We start from the raw sequence: 26,827 nt of genomic DNA, 5'->3' as shown, positions 1-26,827 counted from the left end.
AGGCTCCATTTCCATCTCCTTTTCCCTTTTCCTCTTTTCCTATATGCAGTGGAAAGACCCTCCTCCTCCCATTTTCCCCCAGCTTTTTCCCCTCTTTTTCTATTTGTACTTAAAAAAATAATATTTTTTTTGCAAAAAATAAAAAGTAGGAAAAAGAAAAAAGTTGAATAGAAAACGTTTGTCGTTCAATTTGCTACATTCACAACCAGAACAAGGCAAAAGACAGTTGCTGAAATAGGCTTTTCCGTAGATGAGTTTCAGATCTATGGGTGATCAAGAAACAGTTTTTGGTTACAGCACATAAATCAGAATTAGGCAAATCACAATAACAATCTATGGTCTGCACTTGCAAATCCAAACTTTGAACAAATTTTGTGTTACTTAAAATGATCTCATTAATTCGTTCTTTGCTCATAGTTTTGAATAGTACACAAGATAAATACAAAATCTAGTAACTGAATCTTGATCAATACTAAAACTAATTGCACGGTTGCCTCTCACCCTCTGTACTGCCTCTTGGGTCTCTTGTCAAGATTCTTAGGGATGTCCTTCAAATCTAACAACTGAGTCTTCCTTTTAGAATTATGAGCTTCTAGGTACCTTTGATTTAGCTTCCTTTTGCTGGCTTCAAGCTTCAACTCTATTAACTCCTTGTCCAGATGAAGCTTATCTGAGGAACCGTCATTAGTGGACCCTGTTTGTTTCAGGGCCGTGTTGTTTTGGTGTGGTGTAGAAATCGCATTGCAAGACAGTTTTTCCTTATTGTGGACTGTTTGAGGCAATTTGATCCTCAAAACAAGTGATGGTTTGTTTTCAACACCATTCATGGCGCTTGAAGACGTTAGGAATGGCTTCCCATCCACTCTCTCCTTGATGACTTTGCAAGGCTTTTTTGCTTTGTTGTGGGTTGAGAGCAATTTCATCTTGAGAACAGGCATTGGATTCTCTTCACCACCATTCATGCAACTAGAAGACATTGAGTCGTTCTTGCAACTACCCTGGATGTCCATATTCTTGGGAAATTCATCAAGGTGGCAGAAAAAATCATGGCTAAAAACTACTTCTTGTGTTTCTTCGATCTGTTGTGTAAGGTAAAATATATAAATATAATTTACAATTTATTTTGTCATGCATAACGTTAATTTATTCAATTGTGTTGAGTCTTCATATTTTGAAATCTCTGAATAATTTATTTATTGTTGATAGTCTTAAATATGCCATTCTCAATGTACATAACAAGACAATCATTCATCCACTAACGTTCCATTCAGTTATGTAAACAATTTTTAATAATATTCATTATTGAAAATGCTCTTCCAATAGTAGTTATCGCAACTGGTAACTTTAATTATATATTCTATACAATTAAAATATGTAAAAAATAATAATAATAATAATAATAAATAAAGCAGTTTCTTGATTTAGTGGTTCGTAGAATCATATAATCGCAATTTGCCCCAATGGTTGAAAAAAATTAAATACATACTTCTTAAGTTTTATCAAGTAAAAATCCACTAAAAAAAATCAAGTTAAAAAAAATCAAATAATTTTGGAAAAGGCATTAAATCCGTTCACTTAAAAAAAGTCATAATTAAAATACCTGGCCCAGAATCAATCAATGGCCAGTCAAGACTCAATAGTACTGCCCAGAGTAATTGTTTTATTTTTAATTTTTCACTGATTTGAAGTCATGAGTAAGAAAAAAAATAAAAAAATAAAAAAATCTGCCCACATAAATATGCGTTTTTTGTTTTCTCTTTCTAATTGTCGACTACCGCTACGGTGTTAAAAACATAGGGCTCGTTTGCCAATGGCCGGGGCCGGCACTGTAGCTGGAACGGTACTGTTCTAATTATAGTGCCAACTGACAGGTGGTAGCAAAAATTGACTTTTTCATATTAATTTTTTTTTTTTTAAAGCAAAATATTAAAAAAAAAAAAAATGAGGAGAGAGATTGGAGCCACCCCTTGGCCAAAAATGGGGTGGCCTCCACCCCTGGCCAATCTGGGGGTGGACCACCCCCTTAGCCAAAAAAAAAAAAAAAAAAAAAAAAAGAGGGATTTGGTGCATTTGGGGGTGGCCGGACCACCCCCAAGGGGCTGGGGGTGGTTTCAGCCACCCCATACAGTCGGTATGGGGTGGCCGAAACCAACCCCAGCCCCTTGGGGGTGGTCCGGCCACCCCCAAATGCACCTAATCTCTCTTTTTTTTCTTTTTTTTTGACCAAGGGGGTGGCCGAACCACCCCCTTGGCCATGGGGGTGGTCGAACCACCCCCAAATCAGCCAGGGGTGGCTTGAGCCACCCCCTTGGCCAAAAATGGGGTGGTCCGGCCACCCCATTTTGGCCAAGGGGTGACTGGAACCACCCCATCTTTCTTCTCTTTTTTTCTTTTTTTTTTTTTTTCTTTTTTTTTAATAATTTGCTTTAAAAAATAAAAAAATAAGTAAAAAGTCAATTTTTGCTGTTAATACCATAGCTGGAACAGCTACAGTATCGCCCTGGCTGTGGGCAAACACAGCCATAAAAACACAAACGCAGCGTTTGTATTCTATGGGAGCCGCACGTTAAGTGTCAACTAACAACAAACGGGGCGTTTTGGATCATCTTCACATTTCGTCTATAAGGTTTTGGGGATTTTCTACCAAGAATGTATATGTTTGTTCGCAACAGAGCAACGAGATCATCAAGACCAACAATATTCGCAACCCCGCAACCGACTTATTTTCCCGCTATTTCCAAGTAACCAAATAGAGAGGAAAACGGGAATTGTTCTTACGTGTTACGAGCGATCAACACTTGGATAGCGCCGCTTGAGTCTTGAAATAGCGCTGCGATTTTGAGAGCCGAGCGATCAAAACTTAGAGAAAAAAGAAACAGGGGTTTAGGGTTTAGGGATACCCCACAACCGACTTATTTTCCCGTTCCCGTTATTTCCAAGTAACCAAACAGAGAGGAAAAGCGAAGTAGGAAACAAAATTGTTCTTAAGATCGAAAAGCGAAAGAGGAAACGGAATTGTTCTTACGATTAACTTGAACTTGGATAGCGCTGCGAGGGTTCTTTTCTCTCCTATTCCGAGCGCTATAGCCGAGAAACAGGGGTGAGGTATAGAATACCAGAATGTAGCAGGCCTGCTTATAAATAGCCGACTAGCCATGGAGAGTCTCACACGTTTTATATCTCTTCGCCGCCTTTCTTTTGGGCCCAATAATCAAAGAGCTCAGTTTTTTTAGGCCCATGAGTTCTTTGTTGGAGCCTTGTGGCTTTGAAATTACCGAAATATATTTATTTTGAAATTACCGAAGTCACTTGAGACATAAAATTGCCTAGGTTAAGATAAATTAGATAATCCTCTCTCAAAAACTGAGATTCTTAATGTAATTAACTCATCTTTCGGAACTTATTTAACAATTAATCAAACTCTAAGACTTGTATTAATTGTTGCATAATATAATTTTCTTTAAGTGTGATTAAGTAACCATATCCTCATTTAAGAGACATATTGTGTGCAAACTTTTGCTTCTATAAATAGGCATTTTAGTTTTATTTAACACATTTCCTTTGTAATTTATTCTATCTATGTTGACAATTATATATATATATAGTGCACAATTACAACTTATCCACGAGGATCAAATGGATGATTATGCTTAAAATATAGCCTAAATATTTCCTAGGTTAAATCTTCCAAGTAAAATATAAGACTGAAATTGTGTTCGAGAAATAAAACTTTTAAAGCCAAAAAATATTTTTTTAAAAAAAAAAAAAAAAAAACTTCATTTCTAAGCTTTTTCTAAAAGCATGTAAAAAGTTCTATTTTTAAGTTTTTTTCCCCAAAAATGTTTTTCGTCTATTTTTAGAGTAAAAATGTCAAAAGAGTACATTTGAAATTTTTTAACTTCCCTAACGCAATTCTCTAATACAATTCCAAACACGTTAGAGTAAAAAAGTCTAAGAAGTATTTTTGAAGTTTTTTAGCACCCCTTTTTGCAGTTTGTACTTTCTATATATATATATATACGAAAAAAAAAAAAAAGTTTGAATAGAAAACATATGTCGTTGAATTTGCTACATTCACAACCAGAATTAGGCAAATCACAATTTTAAATCTCAAAAAAGTTAGCAATCTTGGTCCTCTATTTTCTGAGAATTCCTACACAATTTTTGGTTGCAGCACATAAATCGGTTTGCAAGGCAAAACTAACAATCTATAGCTAGAGGTCTGCACTTGCAAATCCAAACTTCGAACAAATTTTGAGATGCTTTGTATTACTTAAAATGATCTCATTCGTTCTCTGCTCTTTGTTTTGAACAGTTCATCTTTCTTATACCATGGCGAGGAAACCTAGCACAAGACATATACATGGAATTCCCAAGTAGGTAATCATTGTTCCATTTGTACCCAAATTTTCTATCATTGAACAGATATCTCAGTACAATCTTCTCTTAACGACCTAGAACTCCAAAGAAAGGGTTGGTCATTGCAGACTTCAATTCATACCCAGCTGTGTTTAGTACTGCCATGTCAACCTTATCATGAGGAAGGTACAAGAACTCGCCTTCTGTCGTTTTCTCAAACCCACAGAGCTCAAGAAATTCCAGACCTCCACTCAAATTTCCGACTCTGTCCTGTTAAATAAATAAATAAAACGCGGAAATTTTATGACAAAAGTAATCCCTAGATCAAGAAAAGGAACAAAAAAATGTAGCAGGAAATCATGACAGGCAGCTACACCAGCATGAGAGGCGTAATAAACTTGTTAAGGCCATTACAGTCAATGGAAGGCTACAAAGACGGCTATTTTACTGTGAATTCCTAATTCCTGTCAAATCAGTGCATTGCTTGACAGCAGTGCTCAAAAGAAAAGCAAATATGTTAATCCACAATCAAGAGGGAGAGCTTTTGGTTGTCAGAATGAGGCCACATTTTTCATAAAACTGGACTACTAGTGAACCAATCTATCACATTTGATTACTTAAAATGGTCAAACTGCACCAAAAATAATCCACAATGAAATTGATTACCTGAAATAATGGGTTACTAAGTCGGATCTTCCTGAATTTTTCCTCATCAGGATTTTTGGCAACATTTCCAACATAGATCAGAAGAGTTTGGAAGGCCCTCCTAACTGTGGTGCCATCATCCTAGACCAGGGAAAAGGAAAGAGAAGAGAGAAGGTGGGGAAGAGGGGTCAGGCTACACAGAAAGTAACATGTAAATACAAAAGTTAATGATATAGCAAGTTACACTCTTAGCTAGTGAAAAAGGAGTATAATATGGGACCTTACTGGCAATGGCGAAACCTAAGGTTCACAATCCACAGACAACTTCTAATATGAATCTAATGCAATGAAATCCATCATAAGCTTCCAAGAAATGACCTCTATATTAATTAGGTTGTAAATGGTGCAGTTACCTTCACCTTAGTTTAACTACAACTTATAATACAGAGCTAAGAAACCAAAGGCTTTCTAGCATATTATTTCTTTTACAAAGTTTTTGCATTTAACAAAATGATCTTTCTGGCATATGCTTTCTTTTACAAGATGGAGGAAAAGAATCTATCTGATGAAGAATAAGAGCTAGTACGTTCCACTTATCTGACACTCTGGTACATAGGAAATCCATTACTTATAGACATCTTTAACCCAATGGATTTACGATACACCAAAATCCCTCTGCTCAAATTTGAGCAAGCCTAGTTTCATTGGCAAGAAGTCCCCTATAACAGATATTTTCCTTGGGAAACTTCAAGGTTCCACTTTATTTTTGAACAATTTCATATATAACCTACTGCGTAAGAAGCATTATTTAACCTACTGCATAAAGTAGACAAAAACTAGTTTAGGAAACTACCTTGCACTTAATGTGATGAATTTGGAGTAATCTCCAATGAAATAGATAACTGATATACTTAAAACTCCACTAGGGCTCCTAAGGTCCTTTCTGAACTTGTTCAAAGACACGAAGCGATTAGAGACAACAAGAAAATTGATGTGAACATTACTTATAGTCACGTTTTGCAGAGCTAGATAAATAAACATATAAACGGACTGGATATATGATGTTCTTTCATTTATGCCAACATTTCGTTGTGAAATTCCTCTCCTTAGTGCAAGTCAAGTACAAGGACCCAGATCTGGTTTGTGAACATGTTGGAAAAAACAGAGCGAAGTCATTTACCTGGTGATTACATTTAAGAGACCTTAAACATTCTCTCATTTGCTCAGCCTTTGTAACAGATTTCACAGGAACTGAGTTCTGCAACTTAACAATAGTAAAATGACATTTTCTTTTAGTTCCATAAAAATAAAATATAAAAAAAAAAAAAGTACTTTCCTGCATTGACAAAGAACAGTGCTCAGATCTACAGATATTACTTTGAAAATATCCATACCTCTTTTCCCTGCAGAGGAGACGATTTTAAAGCTGCAAGCCTTTCTGGTGGCAATCTAACTCCAAATCTTCTTTCTACCTGTGAAGAAATCCATACAATTTTCCAAGTCATGCAGAAGTTCCTAGAGCAGTATCAAACTTTGAATCAGGAATATTAAATTGAATCCATAGTAAAGACCATACTAAACCAGCTGAAAAGGTTATAACAATGATTATGACACGAAACGATCTCAAATTTGGCAGCAATTTCAAACCAAATTCTTTGGGCGTATGTTTGATACATGAAACTATTGAACTTTTGTCTTGTTCCTGCACCTGTATGAGGGGGTCTTCAGGTCAGAGAGAGAGAGAGATCGTTGGGGAAGGTCAAAGTGTGAGATTTTGAGTAGCCATCTCTGTACTCATCTTCTATCTTTGTGAACCTTTTTTCCTTTTCTCTGCATGGATGTAGGTTTTAAGCCATACCACACATAAATGGGTGTGCTTTCCTTTTTCTCGTTGGCCATCTTATTTTCCTCTACTTCCTTATTGCCATTATCACTATTAAATTATACATGATAGATTATCACAAATCCTAAAATCCTGTTCTTTTGGATAATGGAAGATTTATCATTTATATTTTCTAGAACTCCTCTCACGTGTAAGCTCAGACTCCCTCTTGGTAAGTGAGATTCAATATGTAGAACTCTTTTAAATTAAATGGGAGATATATAGCACACTCAAGGTTTGAATTCAAGATACTTGCTCTAATACATTGATAAATCATCATTTATTCCAAAAATCACTTTTCTAGCCTTGCTTCTCTTTTGCAACTTGCTTGCCCAGGGTTCACTTGTTTGCCCATCCATTTTGAAAACCTTAATCCTATATTTCCCAAGTAGCACAATTTCCATAATGTACATCTACCAATCCAACTAGCACAACTTCCATAAGGTACATCTAGATTCCCATTATTTCTTTCTTTTTTTTCTGACCCTAAATGTTCTGCATTGATATTGAAATTTATTAAACATCATAAACAGAGCTTAGATCTCTACATAGAAATGGACAGGCCCAACGTAAAAAAAACTTTTTCATGACGCAATGATATTGAGATCTCTCAAACATAATATACAAGTCCAAAATACTGATCTTTACATAATTGTGGTAAGAATAAAGAAATATGGCAAAAAATTTCAAACACCTTATCCTGCTCTAGTTTTTGCAGAATTCTCTCCCTTGCTCTTTTCTCCTCCTCCTTCTCTGCTTTCCACGAGACTAAATAACTGAAAAAAAACAGTGTAGGTATTTATTTTTAGAATGAAACACAATTTCAACTGTTGAAAGAGAAAAAGAGATAAACGGACTTAGAACTGCTATACAGAAAGAGTAATTAGTGGGTCAAGACACAGACCGTTCTCTTTCATTTGCTTCTGTAGTTCTCTTTGCCTCAGTCAGTTCCTTATTGGCTCGAATCCTCTCCTGGAACAATAACACTATCTAGGTTACAACAAAGAAATATATACTATGTGAAACAAGGACTTAACAGAAGTCCCAAAATAGAACCAGAAGAGCTCGATTTGACAAAAACCAAACAATGCAACAGCAACAAGATTATCTAAGAGACAATAAACCTGCAGTAAATTTATCAACTAGTCATGTCTTTTAGGTGGGAAAACTCAAGAATCATCTTGACCATGTTGTGATTAAATGATGGAGAAGAGTAAACTTATGAGAAAATTGCAAGGATAAATGTAGAAAGACTTGCATTAACCTTCATTTGAACAATAGAAAGTTAAAATATTTTCTAATGTCATCTCTTATGAACCAATAGTCTGCAATGCATTTTAAGTGTGGTGGTACAATTCAACTAAAGTAACAGGGTATAAAGTTATATAATGATATTATCATATTAATTCTTTTTATCAGTTTATTATTCATAAGTTGTCAATTTCACTTCAAAAGTTCTCTTACAGATATCAACACCATGTTCAAGAGCATCATTTAAATTGTCTTTGGAACACCACCCCCACACCCCCCCCCCCCCCCCCAAAAAAAAAAAAAGAAAACACAAAAGAAATTTTAAAAGAAAAAAGTGAAAAGAGTTATGAAACAAAAATAAAATGTAAGATATAGGAGTATCATATAAGGAAAGGGGAAACCATCAAAATAACTGCATAATACCCGCTCCCTTTGTCTTTCCATTTTCTTTTCTTCTTCTTCTTTCTTCTTGCGCACTCGATCCCTGAAACTCAGCAACATCAGTAGTCATCGAAAGAAACCAGACAGCCATAAATAGTATAATATATAAAAAGGTCAAAAAATGAGAAAGAATCTAATGGGAATTTCTAGACACTAAGAAGAAATTTAAATATAGAAAATAATAATTGTTACAATGAAACATAAAAGAAAACCTTAGTTCCTGTGCCTTTATTCTCATTTGTTCTGTGATATGGAATGATTGACAGTCAACGTCAATGTCCACTGCTACCTGGGAGAAGTTGGACAGTTCAAGCAAAGTAAATCCTGTGACAGTATGTTCAAGGCCAAAAAATTTTTAACGTCATGTGCAAAATGTTCAATATATGCACCCTAAAACAGCCATTTCTCTCCTCCTCCTTTTCAAAGAATGAAATCAAGCAATGAGGCTTACAAGAGGCAAAGACAAAGCTCCCATATAAATACACAATAAACTAACAAAAACAAGATCATATTATAAAAGATAGTTAGCCAAACTACAATAGATTCCTTCTAAACTTCAGGTCTTACAACCCAATCAAACATGCTCAGGAAAAAAGCATCTATATGAGAAAAAATTTCAATCATGTGATCATGCTCTAACTATATATTAAGATAAGGTTTGAAAATATTCCAAAAACAAAATCTGAAAATTATTTGCCAATACTTGCTCTATTTAAAATTTTTTCTACTCTTTACTTCAATAACAACCAAGAATATGATGAATTCAGAATCTTATAGCAACCTTCTATATGTGGCACTGTGGCAGACAATCTGAAAGTCATTAATTGGGTTCATGCATTGTTAATTCCATTCAAAAGGAAGAGGCTGAATTTGCGTACTATATGCAGAATGCTATTTGATTGAGCTTTATAAGTGATTACAAATAGCTCCAATTGTAACTTTGGCTGATCTTTTTAGTATTGGAGTAATAGCGCTGATGTGACTACTGCTTCCTTAGGTTGTGACAATGTGATTATCAAAGATTTCAGATCTGTGAAACACATACCAACTTTACACTCGAGATGTAGTTGCTAAATTTATATTAGCCATGATTGAGGATATGGTTCATATGAATGAGCATTCTGTTCTTTTCTTCTGCTAGGGAGTAGGGACCAGGGGGAGGGATAGGGGAAAGGGGTGGGGAGAGGAAAAGGAAAAGTATGCATACTAAAAACCACATTAGTTGATAAAGATTGAAAATTCAAAATAGGAATGTTATTGAATAAAAATAGCAACAGAATGATAGACAGGCAAGATGAGAAATCATACCAATGGCATCTCATCAATGTTTGAGTCATTTTCATGATCAACGAACCAATTTATAGCTTCCTCTAAGCTAGAATTGCCTGTTTCACCGAAACATTCACATTCAAATTTAGGAAAGTAGCACAGGAACTGCAAATAATCAAAGTCTAAAAGACAAGTAAAGCTATCATGCCAAACTAGAGGGCTTGAGCACCTTGAAAGCTAAAATTGCTTTCGGGCTCATGTCTCAGAGGAGCACGCATCATGATCAGATCATGATCTTCCACCTTTGGCACAAAGTTTTCTCTTCATTTATCAATAATGTGACCTTCGACGTGCTAGGTGACTTCACTAGCAACATCACTAGCTAGGAGTGCACACCAATGGGAACAGGAAACAATTCACTGTTGCTATGCCCTCATGGTGCATGCTACACCATGTGCTGCAGCATATATCATGGTCTCACCCGTAGCTAAAATTTGCATTGTGGCCCCTTTACCACATCATGGGAACCCATTAGTTTTCCTTAATTTATCAGCCTGACATGGCATGTTTCTCTTTGAATCACATCGGTGCAACGTTTGGAAATCTCCCATCAACATCAGAGATACATACACACCCATCAATGGGAACCAGGAAACAATTTACTGTTGCTATTCCCTCATGGAGCATGCTAAATGACATGCTGCGATATTTATCAAAGTTTCACCCCCAGCTAGAATTCGGATTGTGGCCCCTCAAACCACAACATCTTAGAAATCCTATTATTTTGTCTTAATTGATCAGTGTGATGTGCCATAAATCTCAAGTTACATCAATACAAGGTTTGGAAACCTCCCATCAACACACACACAAACAAAAAAAAAAAAATTATGCACAAGAATAATGAAGTGCACAAAAAAAATATTACGCACCATAATAATGAAGTGCACACACACGTCTCATAAAAAATTACGCACCAGAATAATGAAGTGCTCGTGTTGCCCGTGCCCTTGGAAATCCCATGTCTTCAAGTTGTTCAAGGAGTTTCTTGTTTACTTCGGGCACAGCCATTTCTATAATTTTTTAAAAAAAAAAAAATTAAAAAATTAAAAAATAAATAAATAAATAAATTCATGAGACATCCAATGTTGAAGTAAAATCATATACCAACCAATCTTTCAATTCGACGAAGTAACAAAAAACTTGAATGATCTATGACCAAGACAATCTAAAACATATTATTCAGTTCTATCCAAAGACATTATGAAAGGTTGTGTGCTCCAAATTCAAAATTTGGTAGCCTGCTCCAAATCCAGAAGCAACCCCCACACCCACCCCAATTTTCATAGGATTGAACCACAACAAACCACCACCCCCCCCCCCCCCCCCCCTTGTAATTAACGAGAAAGCACCTGCACAATAGCTGTGGAACAATAACTAACTTCACAGAATCAAAGGGCATAACAAGTCAATTCCCCACCTTCACATCTTTTATGACATAATAAATTAATTAGTTGTACATGTTGCACATAGATCTACAAAATTGGAAAGGCCACCCATTATTTTTAGAAACCATCCATAAAAACAAGACCATGACTCAAGGGCTCAAGTGACTTCATACAAAAGCAACCATATTCACTTCACATGCAAGAAACAGGAGATAATTTGAATTTCCACCTAAAGTTATTATTCAAAAGACTAATAATTTCTATCTACGAGTGTAAGGGGTGAGAAGCCTACCTACCATGTTCGGCAAACTTATCAATCAAAACACCTTAAATGATTAATTAATAAAGCTAAGTATGATCTCCCTCCTACAGATAATCCTATGGCATGACCTAAAAAGCAACAAACTCCTCACACAGAGCAAGCAAGCACCTCCATGCCCAAAAAGACCTTCTAATCCTCAACTGAAAAGTATCATCACTTCCCTTCAGCTCTCCATTGTTGCCAATACGATTCAAGAAGAAAACAAACGCAAAGACATTCAAAGTCCTATATTATTTTGTACCTAATAAAGCAAAAATCTCCACCAAACCATCCCTAATTTCCTTTATCTAACATGTTCCATAATTTGACTCAACCAAGGCTTTCAGTGTTTATATATATATATATGGAACCAAAAAACAATACAGAGCAAAAATCTTAGAGCTACAACATTCGTCTTTTAATTTTCTCATGCAGCCAATCTGACGGACTAGATAATACCCACAATTACTCCGAATTATATGCGTGTGTAAATAGAAAATGAAAAATGAATACCGCTTTCGATCGTTGAGGTTTGAGAATGAAATGGAAGATGAAAATTTTAGCAGGCAGTCTCAGAATGATTTGGTGAAATGGGAACGGGAGGCGAGGTATAACTGGGGTTGGAAGTTGTTCCAGGAGCTTCAGGGAAGCCCTGCAATCTACGCAATCACGGAAATGGAAACCCATTGAAGAAGAAGAAGATTCTTTATTGTATCTGGAGCAAAGAGAAGGGAAAAGCCTGAATACTTGGTTCTTTGCTGATCCTTTTTGCAACATCTGATTCTTGTATTTATAGGTTTCCACAAACCTACCTCTATGGGAAGAAAAGAATTCGAAAATATTACTAATTTAAAAAATAAAAAAAAATATTCCAAAATAAATTCAATAAAATACTAATCAAAGAATTAAAGTCATTCAATACACAACAATTGAATTAATAATTAATCCAAGAAATCTTAAGACAACAGAAAAAGGAAATCTTCAAATACTAAGGTAGAAATCAAAGAAGATGGGGATGAATTTAAAAAATTAATAGAATAGGATTTTATTAATAGGATAAATTTTCAAAATTGGGATACTAAAGTAGCAATTATAATCAATAAATAATATCATCTTACTACAATATTTTTATTAGAATCAGGAGCTGATTTAAACTTAATACAAAAGGAGATAATTCCCTCTAAATATTTTGAAAAAAATAAACAACAACAACTCAAAAATTATCCCAAGCCAATGGCCCTAAACTTAATATTAATTATAAACTCTAAATTGCGAGTAATGATATAAGGAGGACTAGAGTCCTTCCACAATCATTTCAAATCTGATATAGCATTTAAAATCACCATTGAATTTGAGATGATCATTATTGAATTTTGATATGTTGGTGATTGTAAATGTCACATCATATTTAGGATGACTCTAAAAAGACTATAATTCTCCTTGAAGGAATATGTTTTAAGACCGCTTTTATTCTTGTAAAAAAATATTACTTTGAATAATATTTGGATATCCTCAAACAAGATTGAACATGTGACAATCTTTTTTTTTCATTTCTTTTAATATTGAAAATTTAAAATAAAATAATCTTTCATATAAAATACATTACAAGTGAAATCCTTCTAAGAAAATGAGTAACAAAATCTGACAGAAGTTATTATTATATATGATGTGGGTGTGGGTGTCCACTAGCTGGTATAATTATTAAAATATTTTGTTATCACACAAGAATTTGGGATCGAATACTATTAACATTAGAAGGACTTGAAAATAAATAAATAAATAAATAAAAATTTATCTTCAATTTTGTGTAGTCCATATATCTAATGGGCTTCTAATAAAAAAACAATTTGCACACGTGAGATGAATGTTACTTTTTTATGTGACTATCATGTTCTTATTATATGCAATCGAAAATTGTTAATTAAGTCATATGAAATTTTGGACATGAGTCTTAAAAAAAATATATTTTTGTAAATCAAATTTTAAGATGAATTGAGTAAAGTGTGTGAGAAGAAATTCTAATATTAGTGTATTAGTATCATTATTTTTAGCATATTTTAAGCAAATTGCACCCCATTCATGAATCATGAATAGTAGAACTAAATATTTGGAGACATATATAGATGAATTTAGTTCAAATGAGTTCAAAGGTAATTAGGTTATGCAAAAGCAGATTTTGCATGGTTGGACTACTCAACGGGCCACATGCAAGATAAGAAAATTGCCACTAGAATGATACTGGCCCGAAGCCGACGAAGAGCCTCCAATGGTTAAGTCAATATATAAAATATTCATTGCGAAAACGTAGAATATAGAGAGATTTTGAAAAAAAATTACTTTGGAATGATCTCCTTCATTTTATAATGGACTCCTTGTTTAATTGCCACCCAATAGGCCCGTGATTGTCTAATGATCGAGTACACTTTTAGGTGTCCAACCCTAAACTCTTTGCTTATTTATGATATCACCAATTCGACTACTCCCTTTAATAAGACAAGATAGGATTCTCTCTATTTCAAACGAAATAGATAGTATTTATTTTATGCATATGATTTAAAATTGATGTATCTAATTGTGTATATAAAGTCAATGTTGGCATTTAAAAGAAATAATAATAATAATAATGTCAAATCATGCACACCATTGAATGTATAAACTTTAAATCACAACTATAAAATTGATATCATCAATTTTATTTGAAATTGAAAGGATCCTTGTTTGAGCCAAATTTTTTTTTTCTTCTATTTTTATAATTTTTTATTTGAGAGAGGAAAATTTTAATTTTAAAAATGATGTCAGACAAAAGGTAAAAAACAAAACGATAATTTTATTATATAGACATACTAGCACTACGGCATTCTAAACTTTTTTCTTTTAACAAGAGGTGTTTATATGATTGGTTGAGACTTACCACATCAACCTCATGCAATAATTATAAAATAAAAATGTGATTTCTAATATCACTCTTATAATAATAATAAAGATATGTCCCTTGCTTGTAATTTTTTTATATTATGTTGTTTTACTTTTTTAAGAAAAATAATTTTTTTTTTAATTAAGACCCACAGCCTAATAGTGGGTCTGCCCCCTTGTTTTTTTTTTTTTTCGTTGGTGCTGTTTTAATTCTTAATTTTTAAATTAAAGATAAATTTATAAATTTTACAAAATTATTAGAGATATGTTACCTGTGTTTCAAATATTCACTTTTTAACGGGCAGAAGGATTGCAGACTCCTCTACCGTTTCACTAATATAAACAATAGCAATTATAATTTGCTTGAGACACTTCGAGAAACCGATGGAAAGCAGAGTCCCACACCCACTAGAAACAACTTCGCAACTCACATATACAGAGAGAGAGAGAGAGAGCGGTAGTGATGAAGTCAAGAATCGTAAAGCTCTTCTGCCCTTCAGTATCAAAAACGGTCCCGTTCGTGGCGCGGGACAACCAGAGGCTGGACCTTGGTTCCATAGCCCTGACTTTTGGGCTAGACCCAGCAACTTTGAAGCTCAACGGTCACTTTATAAGCAGAGGGGTTGATCTCATCGCCTCCTCAGTCACCTGGAACGCCCTTCTCTCTTTCTTCTCTGCCAGAGGCTTATCCACCGGAAAAGACGACCAAGACGCGCTTGTCGTTGATGGGAAGCTCATCAAAGTTGGTACTAAGCGTAAGTTGTCTTATTTCATTCTTGGGTTCTTTGTCTCATGCTTCGCTTGGTTTATGAGAAAACGTGGGAAGATGAAATAAATTTAGAATTTATGAGCTTTTTCTTTCTTTTTGCGCTAGACTGGCATGGTTGATATTGAAAGGTTGGTTCTTTTTTTTCTTTTCTTTTCTAATTTTTGTTAGAAATAAAGTAATAGGTGGAAAAGGAAAATGTGGAAAAGGAAAAGAAACCTCTGGTACTTGTTTTAATTTGAAAAGTTGATTTTTTTTTCTTTCACTTCAATATTGCTATTATAATTTGGGTTGGGGTTAGTTGATACTTTAATTCTGACTTGTAGTTAATTGAAATTGTTTGTTTATTCGTTTCTTCGGATGAACTAAGGTGGTGCCATGCTCTGCTTGGCTTCCAAGAAACTGTAGGAAAAGAGGAGGGGGTTTAGCTGATGTTTTACCTCGCTGCCATTGTAGTTAATTGAAATTGTTTGTATTGTGTATAAGGTTTGTGTCCCACATCGGTAAAATATAAAAGGAGTGAATGGTTATACCTAAGTGGACCCAAGCCCATTAGCTTAAGCTTTTGGGCTAGAAGTGGTATCCTAGCATTTATATTAATTTGGTTGAAAAGATGTACATCGAATTTTAAAATGAATAGAATTTTAAAATCAAAATATGCCCTGCTGCACTATCTATTGACACCCCTCCCAATATCCCAATCCCCAAATTAAAAAAGAAAAGGAAAAAAGGGAAAGAGAGAAGGATAACCGGATTATTTTTCCTATAATTTTCACTTTCAGTAGTATATTAGCTGTCTCTGCATACCTTACTTATCTCATGTCACTCAGATGAATTTCTAATCTGTCATTGGCATTCCGACATTACAATTCAGAATCATATTGGTGCATCAGTATCAACTCTACTAGTTCTATCATCTTTTTTATTTTATATTCAATTGGGATCAAGAAGAGTATGTTCCTTTGGTTTCCAAGTGCTCAGAATATGACAAGAAAATTAAAATGTTGTTGCTCCTGTAATGTGCTATTTTCTTCTATGAGTCTTATACATTGCATTCAAATTGGACTTTGATCATGGTGACATTTCAAGAGGGATTGAGTTGTTTGTTATATTAATTTTGTAATCTATTGTTGTTAACCTATCTGCAAGAATGATTGAGCTACAAATGGCTTCAGGATTTATCCAAAAATTGGATAGTTGTACACGGTGTTTGATCACTTATTTCCTTAAGTAAGATTCGGCTGTGATTTTCCAGGGGCACGTGACCCTCGAGATGCTGTTGATGGAAGTTGCTGTGTAGCGGAAGATGAAGTTGATCGTGGTAGTAGAAGGCGACAACCTGAAGATGTCAACTTGGTGAAGAATAAAAAGTTGAAGGAAGGAAACTCAGGTAAAGTTTGGACTTTGTGGTGATAATTTCTGGAAAATTAGAATTCCTTAAGCTGCTATCTTATCATGGTCTTCTTTTTAATGTCTAAAATAGGCTTCCTAACAAAATTTGTTATTGAAAAAATATCTGTCATATGCAACAAAGAATGATATACATAAAGAAAACAAAAATAAGAATTTGGCAGCTGCTTTAACCCGTTGTTGTAATTAGGGGTAAAATTAGTTGCGTCTTCAAGCCATGTGTCAATTTGGAATCTACTTGATATGGAAAATATTACATATCATTTGGGGCTGAGAAAATATACTTTCAGCAAAAAATTTCACCTTGTGAACAGGTCATTCACTGTGACTAACCTGTGGTTGGGTTTTTCAATAGGAGAAGATCTTCATGGCCTCAGCAGCCTCAAGAGAAAGCAATTGCTGGAAGATGTAAGCCTACTCAAGAAGTTAAAGATAAATGAAATCGACTCAGGTACATTAACTAGACATGTGAGCTTTGCGGCTTTGTAACCTTTGTTAGTCTTGCTTGTAGTCATCAAACATGTGCAGTAGTTCTCCTATTCTCCACAGGACATGGAAACCAGGTGGTCTCTGTTGGATTTGGTTTAAATATTTGTGCTGAGATGGAAGCATTATCTCTCATTTCTGTCTCAGTGGCTTCCAACATGAGTCTCGCTTTTGCATAATTTGATTCTAGCTTTTTGTTCCACCCTTGTCTTTTTCTCCTTCTGCGGGAATTTCTCAAACTTGAGCTGCTACAGTGTAGCTAAATGGCCTGTCTTTGTAGGAACATGATTTTCTCAATTTCATAGTTAGGATTTAAAGTTGATAGATCTAATGGTGTACATGATATCAATGTTGGCACGTCTTTAAAAAAATTTAAATAATATGACATCATATATATCGTTAGATACACCAACTTTAAATCTTGACCATGAAATGGATATGATTTAAATTTCAAATGAAATTGAGAGGACCCTTGTCGTCTATTGTATTATCTAACCCGATCAAACATTTAATGAGAGAGATGCCTTTTCAAATGTGCTAGCAATTACTCCCTTCCCCAGATCAAAATAATAGTTTTCCATTTTGTTTACCATGCAAATCAAATTGTAAACGATCCCGTTTGCCATATTGCAGGAATTAGTGGACAAGGAAATCACCACCACAACACCCTGGCATGCTCCCAATTCACATGCAGTTACATGAGTAATAATTTGAAGCGGATGCGAGAAGATGAGGCAATTGTAGCTTCTCCTTGCAAGAGGATCAGATGAGGCTTCTGTTTGTTTCTTTTCTTCCATTTTTTTTCCCCTTTTTACTTGATGAGTCATAATTACACAATGTCAACTTGTAAATGAACTTAGATGAGGATATATAGAAGGGTTGTAACTTTGTGAAATCTTGTAATTTAATTTGTTTTGCTATAAATATAGTAGGAAAAATATATGTTTGTGATCTGCACAAAGCTTATCTGCAGCATTTTAGAGCAGACTTTCATTTTTAAGGAAATCAAAAAGATCCTAATTTGTCTGTAGATAAAGATTCTTCACGGTGCTTTACAACCTTCCCTCCCATAATCCTACTCTTATTAGAAAGAAAATGCTAAGTATTCTCTTGGTGTTTTTCAAATCTTGTGTGGATATAATTTTCTAAAAAATAAAAAATCTTTCTTTATTTTTTTCACTTGATTTTTAGAAAATAATATCTACTTAGACCAAAAGAATACTAAGAAAACACCCAAAAAAAACACTTAACATTCCACTATTGGATAATAAATAAGGGAAGTGGTCAATTTATTTGTTATTTTCCTTCTATTTATTATTAATAAATTATCCTTTTAACAATTCTATTAATACTTAATTGCTCTGCTGAAGCAGAGTTGGGCAGGTGACACGTCATTGTTAAGTAAGCCACGTACTTTACAGGTTTGCTCTTTAAAATCTTGTGTCACACTTCCATCTGGAATTCTGGTCCAAAATCAACTACCGTATATAGCAGCTCAACAAAAGGATAAGAGTGTCAAAGCAAATCTTGATCTTCATTGTATATATGATTGAAAACGACACGAGTATACATATGAAACACACAGTGAAAGTAATAATGTAAACGAAATGACATCATTCTGTTCATCTTATGGAAGAAAGAAAGAAGAAGAAATGACGTCATTTATATCTTTAATGATCATTTGTCGGTGGTTTATTCACATAATGTCCATCTACATTATCTGGGAGTGGGAAATGGCGATGATTGCGATACCAAAGAATTTTGTTGGTTCTTTGCTTTTCAAAATGGTACGTAGAAAATGGAAGATATGGACAAATTCTTCAAAAAAAAAAAAAAAAAAAATGAATAGGAGAGATTTAGGCAAATAGTCATAACATGGAAGAAAAAAATTAAGCGTCACGTGGACTACCACGTTATTTTATAAAGAGAAGTTATTAGTATCAATAATTTACTAATATTTTTTTTCATATTCTCTTACAAATTCAATAGATTAATCAACTATTAGACTTATAATAAAAGTTAGTATACCTAAACAAGGCTTAATTAAAAATAAAAAAACTTCGAATTATTTTTCTCACTCTATAAGGGATCAAACTCCGAGTTATCATGAAAGCTGTGCACACTTATTATTTCTGCCGAAGCAAATAGTAATGTGCAACATTTAAAATATTACTTTTAGATACGATAAAAGCGGACCTTTACATTAAATTTGAATTGATAAATATTGACTCATTCAAGTGATTGCAAATTTTATATGCAAAGATGTTGGGTCAATCTATTGTTCAATGTCAGACAAACTGTTCTATTTGAGAAAGTTTAAACTTTATTAATCATCAATTAAACAAAGCATATCTGACATCTCTGCTGTTTACCAATCATATCAAGTCAAATACCATATATTTTTTCGAGATATTCTTCTTTTCATTCTCAATACCATCTCCCCACCATCTCTTCCAAGTGCATCTTAATTTTTTCAAAAACAAAAAAAAAAATTTAAGAGGAGAGATGGTCTGGAGATGGTCTGGAGAATGCATAGAAGCATTCCTCTATTTTTTCACCTAATATTTGATTTATTTCTTTAATTACCGAACCATCTTCCTGACATGCTGAAATCCAAAGACTATTATTACCAGTACAATATTTTTCCCACGTTTAACAATGTTGTCGGTGAACAATCAACGATCATCAAAATTCAAACATACATGGCTTTAACTTCTCTGAACAGTTCTTTCATCGTTTTCCGGTGATCCTGGTCGTCCATTTGATCGACAACCCACGTGTGAATACTTTAAAATAATACCTAAATGTACCCTAGTGTCGCTCTCCAAGAATGCACGAACGTCGACCTTTACCTACATAGTAATACTTTTCCTATCCTACGTGGGTGGAGACCATCAATGTTCCTCCCCACGTACACCGCCGCCCCCATTAAAGTGGGTCCGGGATTTTCGGCAATCGGCACTAGTATTTTCATCCTGGCCGTCCATTGAGCCGACAATTCAACTTTCGAAAAGCAAGTCAAAACGGGGGGGTTGAGCCACACGGGGCTGTGACGTTTTGCGCACACAGCTCGGCTCCCATTCTTAGATTTAGAAAGAAAATATAGTGTCACGTGTAGGGGTGAGGCGCAAATGCTTACTTTCGAACTTCTTGACTAATTGACGCGCCATCAGCAAAACAATAAATCACGGAATTGGCGATGATTTCTGGCCAATGGGGAGCCTCTAATGGTTGAATAAGTCAAATATTTGTACATAGAAAATAAAATAGAGAGATTTTTGAGAGATAATGATTTTTTTTTTAATCTTATTTGGGGCCTCATTTATCTTAGAGCATCTCTAACAAGTGCTCTTAATAACTATTTATAGTTAAATATAATTATTATTGGCTCTTTTTTTTTTTTAGTAATATTAGGAATCATCTTTTTATTTTCCTAAAGTTGATGTGGCTTTTAAAATTACCATTAAATTTTAGATGAAACATACTTAAAGTTGATGTGGCTTTTATAAGTTTTTTTTTTTTTTTTTTCTCTCTCCCTTTCTCTTAAAGTAAGGATAAAAAACAATAAAAATATTATTTAAATGATAAATGATTCACGTCAATGTTTTATATATATATTTTTTTTCTTATATCATCCTGCAAATTTAATAAATTATTTATTAGATTTATGTGATTCATTATTGAATTTGTGTAGGGTCCATATAAGTACATAAATCTAATTGTTAATTTATAAGATGAGATGAAATATATATATATATATATATATATATATATATATATGAAAACAAATATTAACGTGAATCATTTTTCTATTTAAAGAAAGTAGAGAGTTGAATAGATATTTATGTTGGATATTGTAGTAAAAAATTAGTAGCTAAAATATAAAAAAGTCCTATTTTAAGTAACTAATTAAAATGACTATCATTGCTAAAGATACTCTAAACTCTTAGTTTAACTGCCACCTATTAGCTTGTGATTATAAAAGCTCTTTTTAACTTTTTAACATTTCTAATGAGTAGCCTTTGGGGTGTTCACTGGGCTCAAAGCCTTTGGGTCTTTGACTCATTTATGGTATTATCTTATGCAATTAAAGAATTTTTTTTTAAATTAATTCATTAAATTGACATATGTTTAAAATATATATGCATTTTACAGTCATTTTAAATTTTTAGTGCATCTTTAATAAAGCATCTTATTCTCATATATATATATATATATATATATATATATATCAGTTTAATAAAATAGGGTAAGAAAATGTCTCCATGCAACCCAATTTGTTATTTTAAAAATAAATAAATATAAAATTGTGACTAGTTACATTTGTCTTCTTGTTTGCTTATGACGTGAGTCTTGAGAATTAAATAAGCTGTGATAGGCTATATAACACAGCGTGTGACGGTAGAATTATTTATATACATGGACTGATGGACAGGAACCTTCGTGGAAAACACGTATTTGTGTGTCGCCTTGTCTCATCCCATGATATTTATATTCATGCATTGCAGCCATTGGGAAAGGCAAATAAAAAGGTGAATAGCTAAGGAAGCAATTAATCTCCCAAGAATCGTCAAAATCTATCAGATTGAAGAGTTCGATCGAAGAATCAAGAATATGGGTCGGTCTGAGTCACAGCACGGTTGCAAGAAGCATGGAAACGAGATGCAACTGCCGGGGGTTTGTTCGTCTTGCCTAAGGGAGAGATTGTCGCAGCTCCAGTCTTCTTCATACAGGAACACAATCGGCGGTGGCGGTGGCTACTCTTGTTCTTCTTCTCCTCCTTACTCTGCTGTTAATTCCTCTTCCACCTATGTGTCTCCGATTTACCGCCGGCACCATCGCCGGGCTTCGGAAATGATGGGTTCGATTTCTTTTACGCTAAAAGTTGGTAATGGGCTGAAGAAGAGCAGATCAATTGCTTTTATTACGAGGAAGGAGGAGGTTGCGGGTTGTGGGAAGAAGAAAGGAGGGTTTTGGTCAAAGCTGCTTTGGTCTACAGGAAAGAGAAACAATAAAGATGTTTTGATGCATGGAAGGAGTGCAAGCATGAGGTTCGAGTAATGGGATTTTTTCCGGCCGACAAAAACAAGCTGATCTTGTATATATAAAACATGTTAACCCTTGTGAAGGCTGAATTTGATTACAGTTTGAATCAAGAGAAACTACTCTGTTTTTTTTTTTTTTTTGTTCTTATTTTTCATTTTCTTCTAAATGCCTTCTGGCGTAAGTTTATTCTACTTAGTGGAATGTTGACGCTGAGTATTTTAATTTAGCTTCCACGTAAACACCAGCAGATTATAATGGGAATTCAAATTTTGACTTGGATAAGGCGTGTTTGGTCGTGCAACATTTGTTTTTGATTTTTTTCTTGTACTATGTGGTTGTATACGCAACTGATCTGATTGGATGGGTATCCTTTGTCTCAATCAGCAGTGAGAGTTAGGTCCACAGCCCAACCTGCCCCATTTTATTGCGTTCAGTCACACGCACGTGTCCATCTTTTACATAATTTCCACACCTCCCCAACCTTTGACCACGTTGAGTCACACACATGCACGTGCTCGCCGCCACCGCGTCTGTGTTGCTACCAGCTGTGTTCATATTGTAGAAGAGAGAGGTCAAGACGAGAGAGAGAGAGAGAGAGAGAGCTAAATTGAAGTCGGAAAAAAGAAATCAAAATCAAAATTCTAAGTGGATTTATAAGTTATAACCTCTTGGCTCTTGCGATTCATTGCATTTGGTGAACACAGCATTTGGTGAACACAAACGATTTAGGTTTTTTAGGTGTGGCAAATTTAGGCATTGTTTGCGCCTGAGCTAGTACCGTACCATGTCCCCCCTCAATCCAAAAAAAAAAAAAAAAATTCACCTCAAAATTAATCCCAACATCTCTATTTTTTATACCACATCAATCATTTTTTTATTATTATTATTCAAATAAAAAAAATCACTACAAAATAATTTTTTTGCATTTTTCTATATAAAATATATTTTTTCACTTTTCCCCACAAAACATTTTCACTAAAATCAATCAAACACATATTTCTAAAAAAATGCTACAGTACCAGCCTAGGGCCATTGGCAAACACTGCCTAAGTGTCACGTAAATTAATAAAAAGGCGTACCTCATCGACCAATGTAGCATTATTTTTTCTTCCCATATATGTATCACCAAAATTATGTTCAACTTGAGGAAGTTCAAATGTTACAAGTCCAATATTCCCTCAGCAGGGGAGGCAAATGCACAAGCTGTTTTACATAAAAAATTCAAATTACAAAATTTCCACCTGTATAAATTTTTCCTTTCTTAAAACATTATCGTACTTACTATCTCCGATTCCTCCAATTAGATGCAGATGACATGTATTCTAGTTTTCAGTATAGCAGTCCATCCTCCCAGGCTTCTGTTAATATTGGAGGATCCAACAGCAAAGAAAATTGTAAGCACAGCGGAATCAGCAGTACCCAGGACCTGTACAACTTCTAGGCACATATAATCCCATTCTATAACAGTAATGTATTCATTTCCTCAACAGATGTGGACATTATCTAGTGGCGCCTGAATTATTGATTTCAGTCTCATCTTCATCCTCATCACTAGAACCCCTATTGTCAGCGGATGGCCGTTTCAATCTCTGAAAAATCTCATCAAGAGACTCAGATGAGGAATCGCGAGAGACAAGTTTAGTTTCCTGAATTTGGCGCAAGGGAAGAAATTTTTTGGCCCCAACGTTTGCCTTGAAACTTTGAAAACCTGTCTTCACGTTTGCCCAAGTTGATGCCAAACCGGCAGAAGGCCCACCTGTAGTGTTACCAGAGCGCGCGTTGCCGGCATCAAGCAAGGAGACCTTAGCCGAGGCGATATTCTTCCCTGCTGGCTCCATGTCGGATAATGCTTTTTGTCTGCTCTGTTCTCTGAAAGCAGTATACTTGTTGCTAATGACTTCTTTGCTAGAGCTATATCTACGAGCCTCTTCGTTCAAAGATTTTGAAGGACTTGCACGTATTCCATCATTGACTAAACCAGTTGTCATCTTCATTTCAACAGCAGGTCTCTCCTGTAACATTTTGCTTTCAAGTAAGAAAAGGTACTACGACCCAAATAATCATTTTAGATGAAGAAAAGAAAATCATTATACAATAAATTATGGCATAATTTTTTAAAAAGAATTTCTCCAAGCATAAATGATTGCATGGAAGAACCAAATAAAACCACACATTTTATTTTAATTTTTAATTTTTTTTTAAAAAAAGGGAAAATTAGGAACCTCGAGTTTAGCAAAATAACATCCAATCATTTTGTACAGTAGAGATATTCCAAGTGACCCACAAACAGGCAAACATATTTTAAAATAATGAGGAAAAAAGAAAACTTTCATCCTATAAGATGTTTTTACATACCGTGCCATTGCTGCCAGACTCAACATCAGTATTGTTGAAATTCCTCGCCAATGGAATAACATGTTCACCAATTTTGCGCCCTTGTTCAAGCCAAGAACGTTCTGAGAAAAAGAGGTCAAGTTACTATGGTACATGCATATAAATATATCAAAATGGCTTTACATATAGGCATTCAAATAGTCCACATACATATTGATAGGTCATAGCATGTTTACCTTTTTGTAGGATAATTACTCCTGATGGATCAAATCCATCCATATCTTCTGCCTCAGTCTGAAATCTAAACCTTTTCCAGCTCCCAAAAAAACTTATCACACGGTCAAAGAAATTGCTGGCAACCAAGAGGGTGTATATAACCATGATAAGGGGATAGATTCTGTTAAACTCATTTCCGAAGAAAGGGACAATTTCATCGATTTTCCCCCCCATTCGCTGCCGTCAAAAGTCCATAATAATTAATACACCAAGAGAAACTAGTCAATTATTAGATAGGGGAAAGAGGGGAAGAATTACTCATGCAGAACCTCAAATGGTTAGTAGTTTGATGGTCCAGCACCCTAAAGACTTAAAAGTCAAAGATTACAAGCAAATAACAAAAATAGGAAACGAACATAACAATAAACTAAAATAAGACTTTGAGCTACATAAAATATGATTTGAATTGGATGAAAGAACTCAATGACAAAGTTTAAATTGGATGAAGGAAATCAATGACAAACTGTCTTACATCAAACAGGAAGTGCTCTGAAGATTCATGAGAAACCAAAAGAACTTTTACTATAAACTTGAACACACAAGGGAACCCATTCTTAAATAAACACTGCTTTGCAGAACTTTTAGATGACATGTACAGAACATTGCCCAGAGAAACCCAAAACTATCTATAAGACTACAACCTTTTTTTTTAAATGGTAATAACTCACACGCTCCACCAGAATCAAACCTGAGACCTCATCCACCACCGCGTACTGGGGTGCAACTGTCATTTGACCCTAAGGTAATTGGCAAGAGTACCCGCAACTTTTCCATAATTTAGTACAAAAAACTCCAAGGCTTCTAAATTGGCTACTGGCAACCCTGGGAATTCCCTGCTACTGCAAACTAGAAATAGAATGGTTCTTTTGGCAAAATTATTGTCAAGGTCAAAACGAATGCCTCACATCAAACTTCTAGGATGAACTTTCATTTTGCCTTTTTATATACATTGATCAATATGTCAATTTACTAAGAAGTATGATCCCATCAACAAAGAAAGGACATGTTTGTAAACAAAACTGGGCAGTTTACATGCTTTCTCACACACAACAGTACAACTCAATCAGATCAAGAAGCAGAAAAGGTAAAACCATTTGTGTAAAAGGAAAAACAAGTTTCTTGAAAATCCTATATTTACCTACCTGGAATACTTATGTCTTTACGTCAGGGGGGACAGCATATATATATATATATATATATATATATATATATATATATATATATATATATTTCCCTTTCTGCTAGGCTAGACATACATTTTAAAAAACTGACAATGAAGTGATAAGAGAGAATTACCTTTTCAAATATAGTTTCTTCTTGCACATCATGAGATTTAAGACGAATGAGATTGAGAAAGTTGTACGAAATTGGAGGAGCATACCGAGCAACCATCCTGGAAGATACATTGAAATGGCATATAAGTACATTTTAACAAAAGGTGAATTAAGCATGGTTCAATTTGTGACAATAGAGAGATGACGGAAAACTTACGAGCATATCATGAGCAAGTTAACCGGGCTTGTTTGCCTTGGTGTTAATGAGTAAAACATAAACATTCCAACTTTGAACAAAGAATAATATGTGCAGATGCACATATACATCAGAGGAACAAAGGCGAAGACCTGGGGAAAAATGGAAGCAATCAGTCCTTAGTTTCTCTCTATTGATAAGATTTGAACCTAAAGCTATCCCAGCACTTGACCACTTGAGTCAAGACCCAATGACAAAACAACCAACATATAACCACCACCAGCAAAGTAGGGGAGAAAAGTAAGAGGCATGTCACACATATCTATCACATAATGCACAATACAATAGCATGAGATCAAATAATGAACAAGCAAAAGGCATAGTACTCAATTTACATATCCAGCACAAAAGTCCAGTACAGAACAAATTAGCAAGAGCGTTGCGTTGTCATAAATTAACATCAATAGTAGAAGACAATAACAAAAGGAGGATATAGAATAAATAAATAAACCGAAAGCAATTAGATGTGAGCC

General features: G+C 34.5%; 4 protein-coding genes across 5 annotated transcripts in view; 2 read left to right on the top strand and 2 right to left on the bottom strand.

Moving 5' to 3' along the window:
- Positions 1–4,156: 4,156 nt before the first annotated feature.
- Positions 4,157–12,359, bottom strand: LOC132165938 (uncharacterized). 2 transcript variants are annotated; one of them, XM_059576650.2, is made up of 11 exons: positions 12,107–12,359; positions 10,822–10,917; positions 9,887–9,963; positions 8,791–8,867; positions 8,561–8,621; positions 7,791–7,858; positions 7,581–7,662; positions 6,399–6,476; positions 6,185–6,268; positions 5,026–5,145; positions 4,157–4,629 (listed from the first exon to the last, which is right to left on the bottom strand). In XM_059576650.2, exons 2-11 carry the CDS (start codon positions 10,913–10,915, stop codon positions 4,447–4,449), a joined length of 924 nt encoding a protein of 307 aa, XP_059432633.1. In that variant the 5' UTR covers positions 10,916–10,917; positions 12,107–12,359; the 3' UTR covers positions 4,157–4,446. The 2 variants fall into 2 exon arrangements, with proteins under 2 accessions (XP_059432633.1, XP_059432635.1); XM_059576652.2 differs by having other exon boundaries at positions 6,185–6,262.
- Positions 12,360–14,876: 2,517 nt separating this feature from the next.
- LOC132165335 (amino acid-ligase) lies at positions 14,877–18,121 on the top strand. Its single transcript, XM_059575856.2, has 4 exons — positions 14,877–15,261; positions 16,528–16,662; positions 17,038–17,133; positions 17,802–18,121. The coding sequence occupies exons 1-4, from the start codon at positions 14,970–14,972 to the stop codon at positions 17,936–17,938; spliced, it is 660 nt and encodes a 219-aa protein (XP_059431839.2). The 5' UTR covers positions 14,877–14,969; the 3' UTR covers positions 17,939–18,121.
- Positions 18,122–21,651: 3,530 nt separating this feature from the next.
- On the top strand, positions 21,652–22,490 carry LOC132166459 (protein SALT UP-REGULATED GENE A). The gene has a single exon (XM_059577276.2). It carries the CDS (start codon positions 21,783–21,785, stop codon positions 22,227–22,229), a length of 447 nt encoding a protein of 148 aa, XP_059433259.1. The 5' UTR covers positions 21,652–21,782; the 3' UTR covers positions 22,230–22,490.
- Positions 22,491–23,297: 807 nt separating this feature from the next.
- The window catches only part of LOC132165334 (LMBR1-like membrane protein), a gene marked incomplete in the record, with an annotated part of 9,366 nt that continues 5,836 nt past the window's right edge, over positions 23,298–26,827 (bottom strand). The window contains 4 exon segments of the mRNA XM_088511704.1: positions 23,298–24,226; positions 24,570–24,670; positions 24,785–25,001; positions 26,121–26,217. Coding sequence (XP_088367830.1) covers positions 23,714–24,226; positions 24,570–24,670; positions 24,785–25,001; positions 26,121–26,217 — 928 coding nt within the window.

This window comes from Corylus avellana, chromosome 11, assembly GCF_965113065.1.
Source record: "Corylus avellana chromosome 11, dhCorAvel1.hap1.2, whole genome shotgun sequence".
Taxonomy (NCBI): domain Eukaryota; kingdom Viridiplantae; phylum Streptophyta; class Magnoliopsida; order Fagales; family Betulaceae; genus Corylus; species Corylus avellana.
This window is presented reverse-complemented; position numbering and strand designations above follow the sequence as displayed.

What these genes read in the sequence shown, in the direction of transcription:
- LOC132165938 (XM_059576650.2), bottom strand. Translation starts at nt 10,915, where the DNA reads ATGGCTGTGCCCGAAGTAAACAAGAAACTCCTTGAACAACTTGAAGAC. An exon ending in ACATTGATGAGATGCCATTG is followed by an intron (nt 8,868 to 9,886) that starts GTATGATTTCTC and finishes AACTTCTCCCAG; the next exon opens with GTAGCAGTGGACATTGACGT. An exon ending in GAAGCAAATGAAAGAGAACG is followed by an intron (nt 7,663 to 7,790) that starts GTCTGTGTCTTG and finishes GTTTTTTTTCAG; the next exon opens with TTATTTAGTCTCGTGGAAAG.
- LOC132165335 (XM_059575856.2), top strand. Translation starts at nt 14,970, where the DNA reads ATGAAGTCAAGAATCGTAAAGCTCTTCTGCCCTTCAGTATCAAAAACG. An exon ending in GTTGAAGGAAGGAAACTCAG is followed by an intron (nt 16,663 to 17,037) that starts GTAAAGTTTGGA and finishes GTTTTTCAATAG; the next exon opens with GAGAAGATCTTCATGGCCTC. An exon ending in GATAAATGAAATCGACTCAG is followed by an intron (nt 17,134 to 17,801) that starts GTACATTAACTA and finishes GCCATATTGCAG; the next exon opens with GAATTAGTGGACAAGGAAAT.
- LOC132166459 (XM_059577276.2), top strand. Translation starts at nt 21,783, where the DNA reads ATGGGTCGGTCTGAGTCACAGCACGGTTGCAAGAAGCATGGAAACGAG.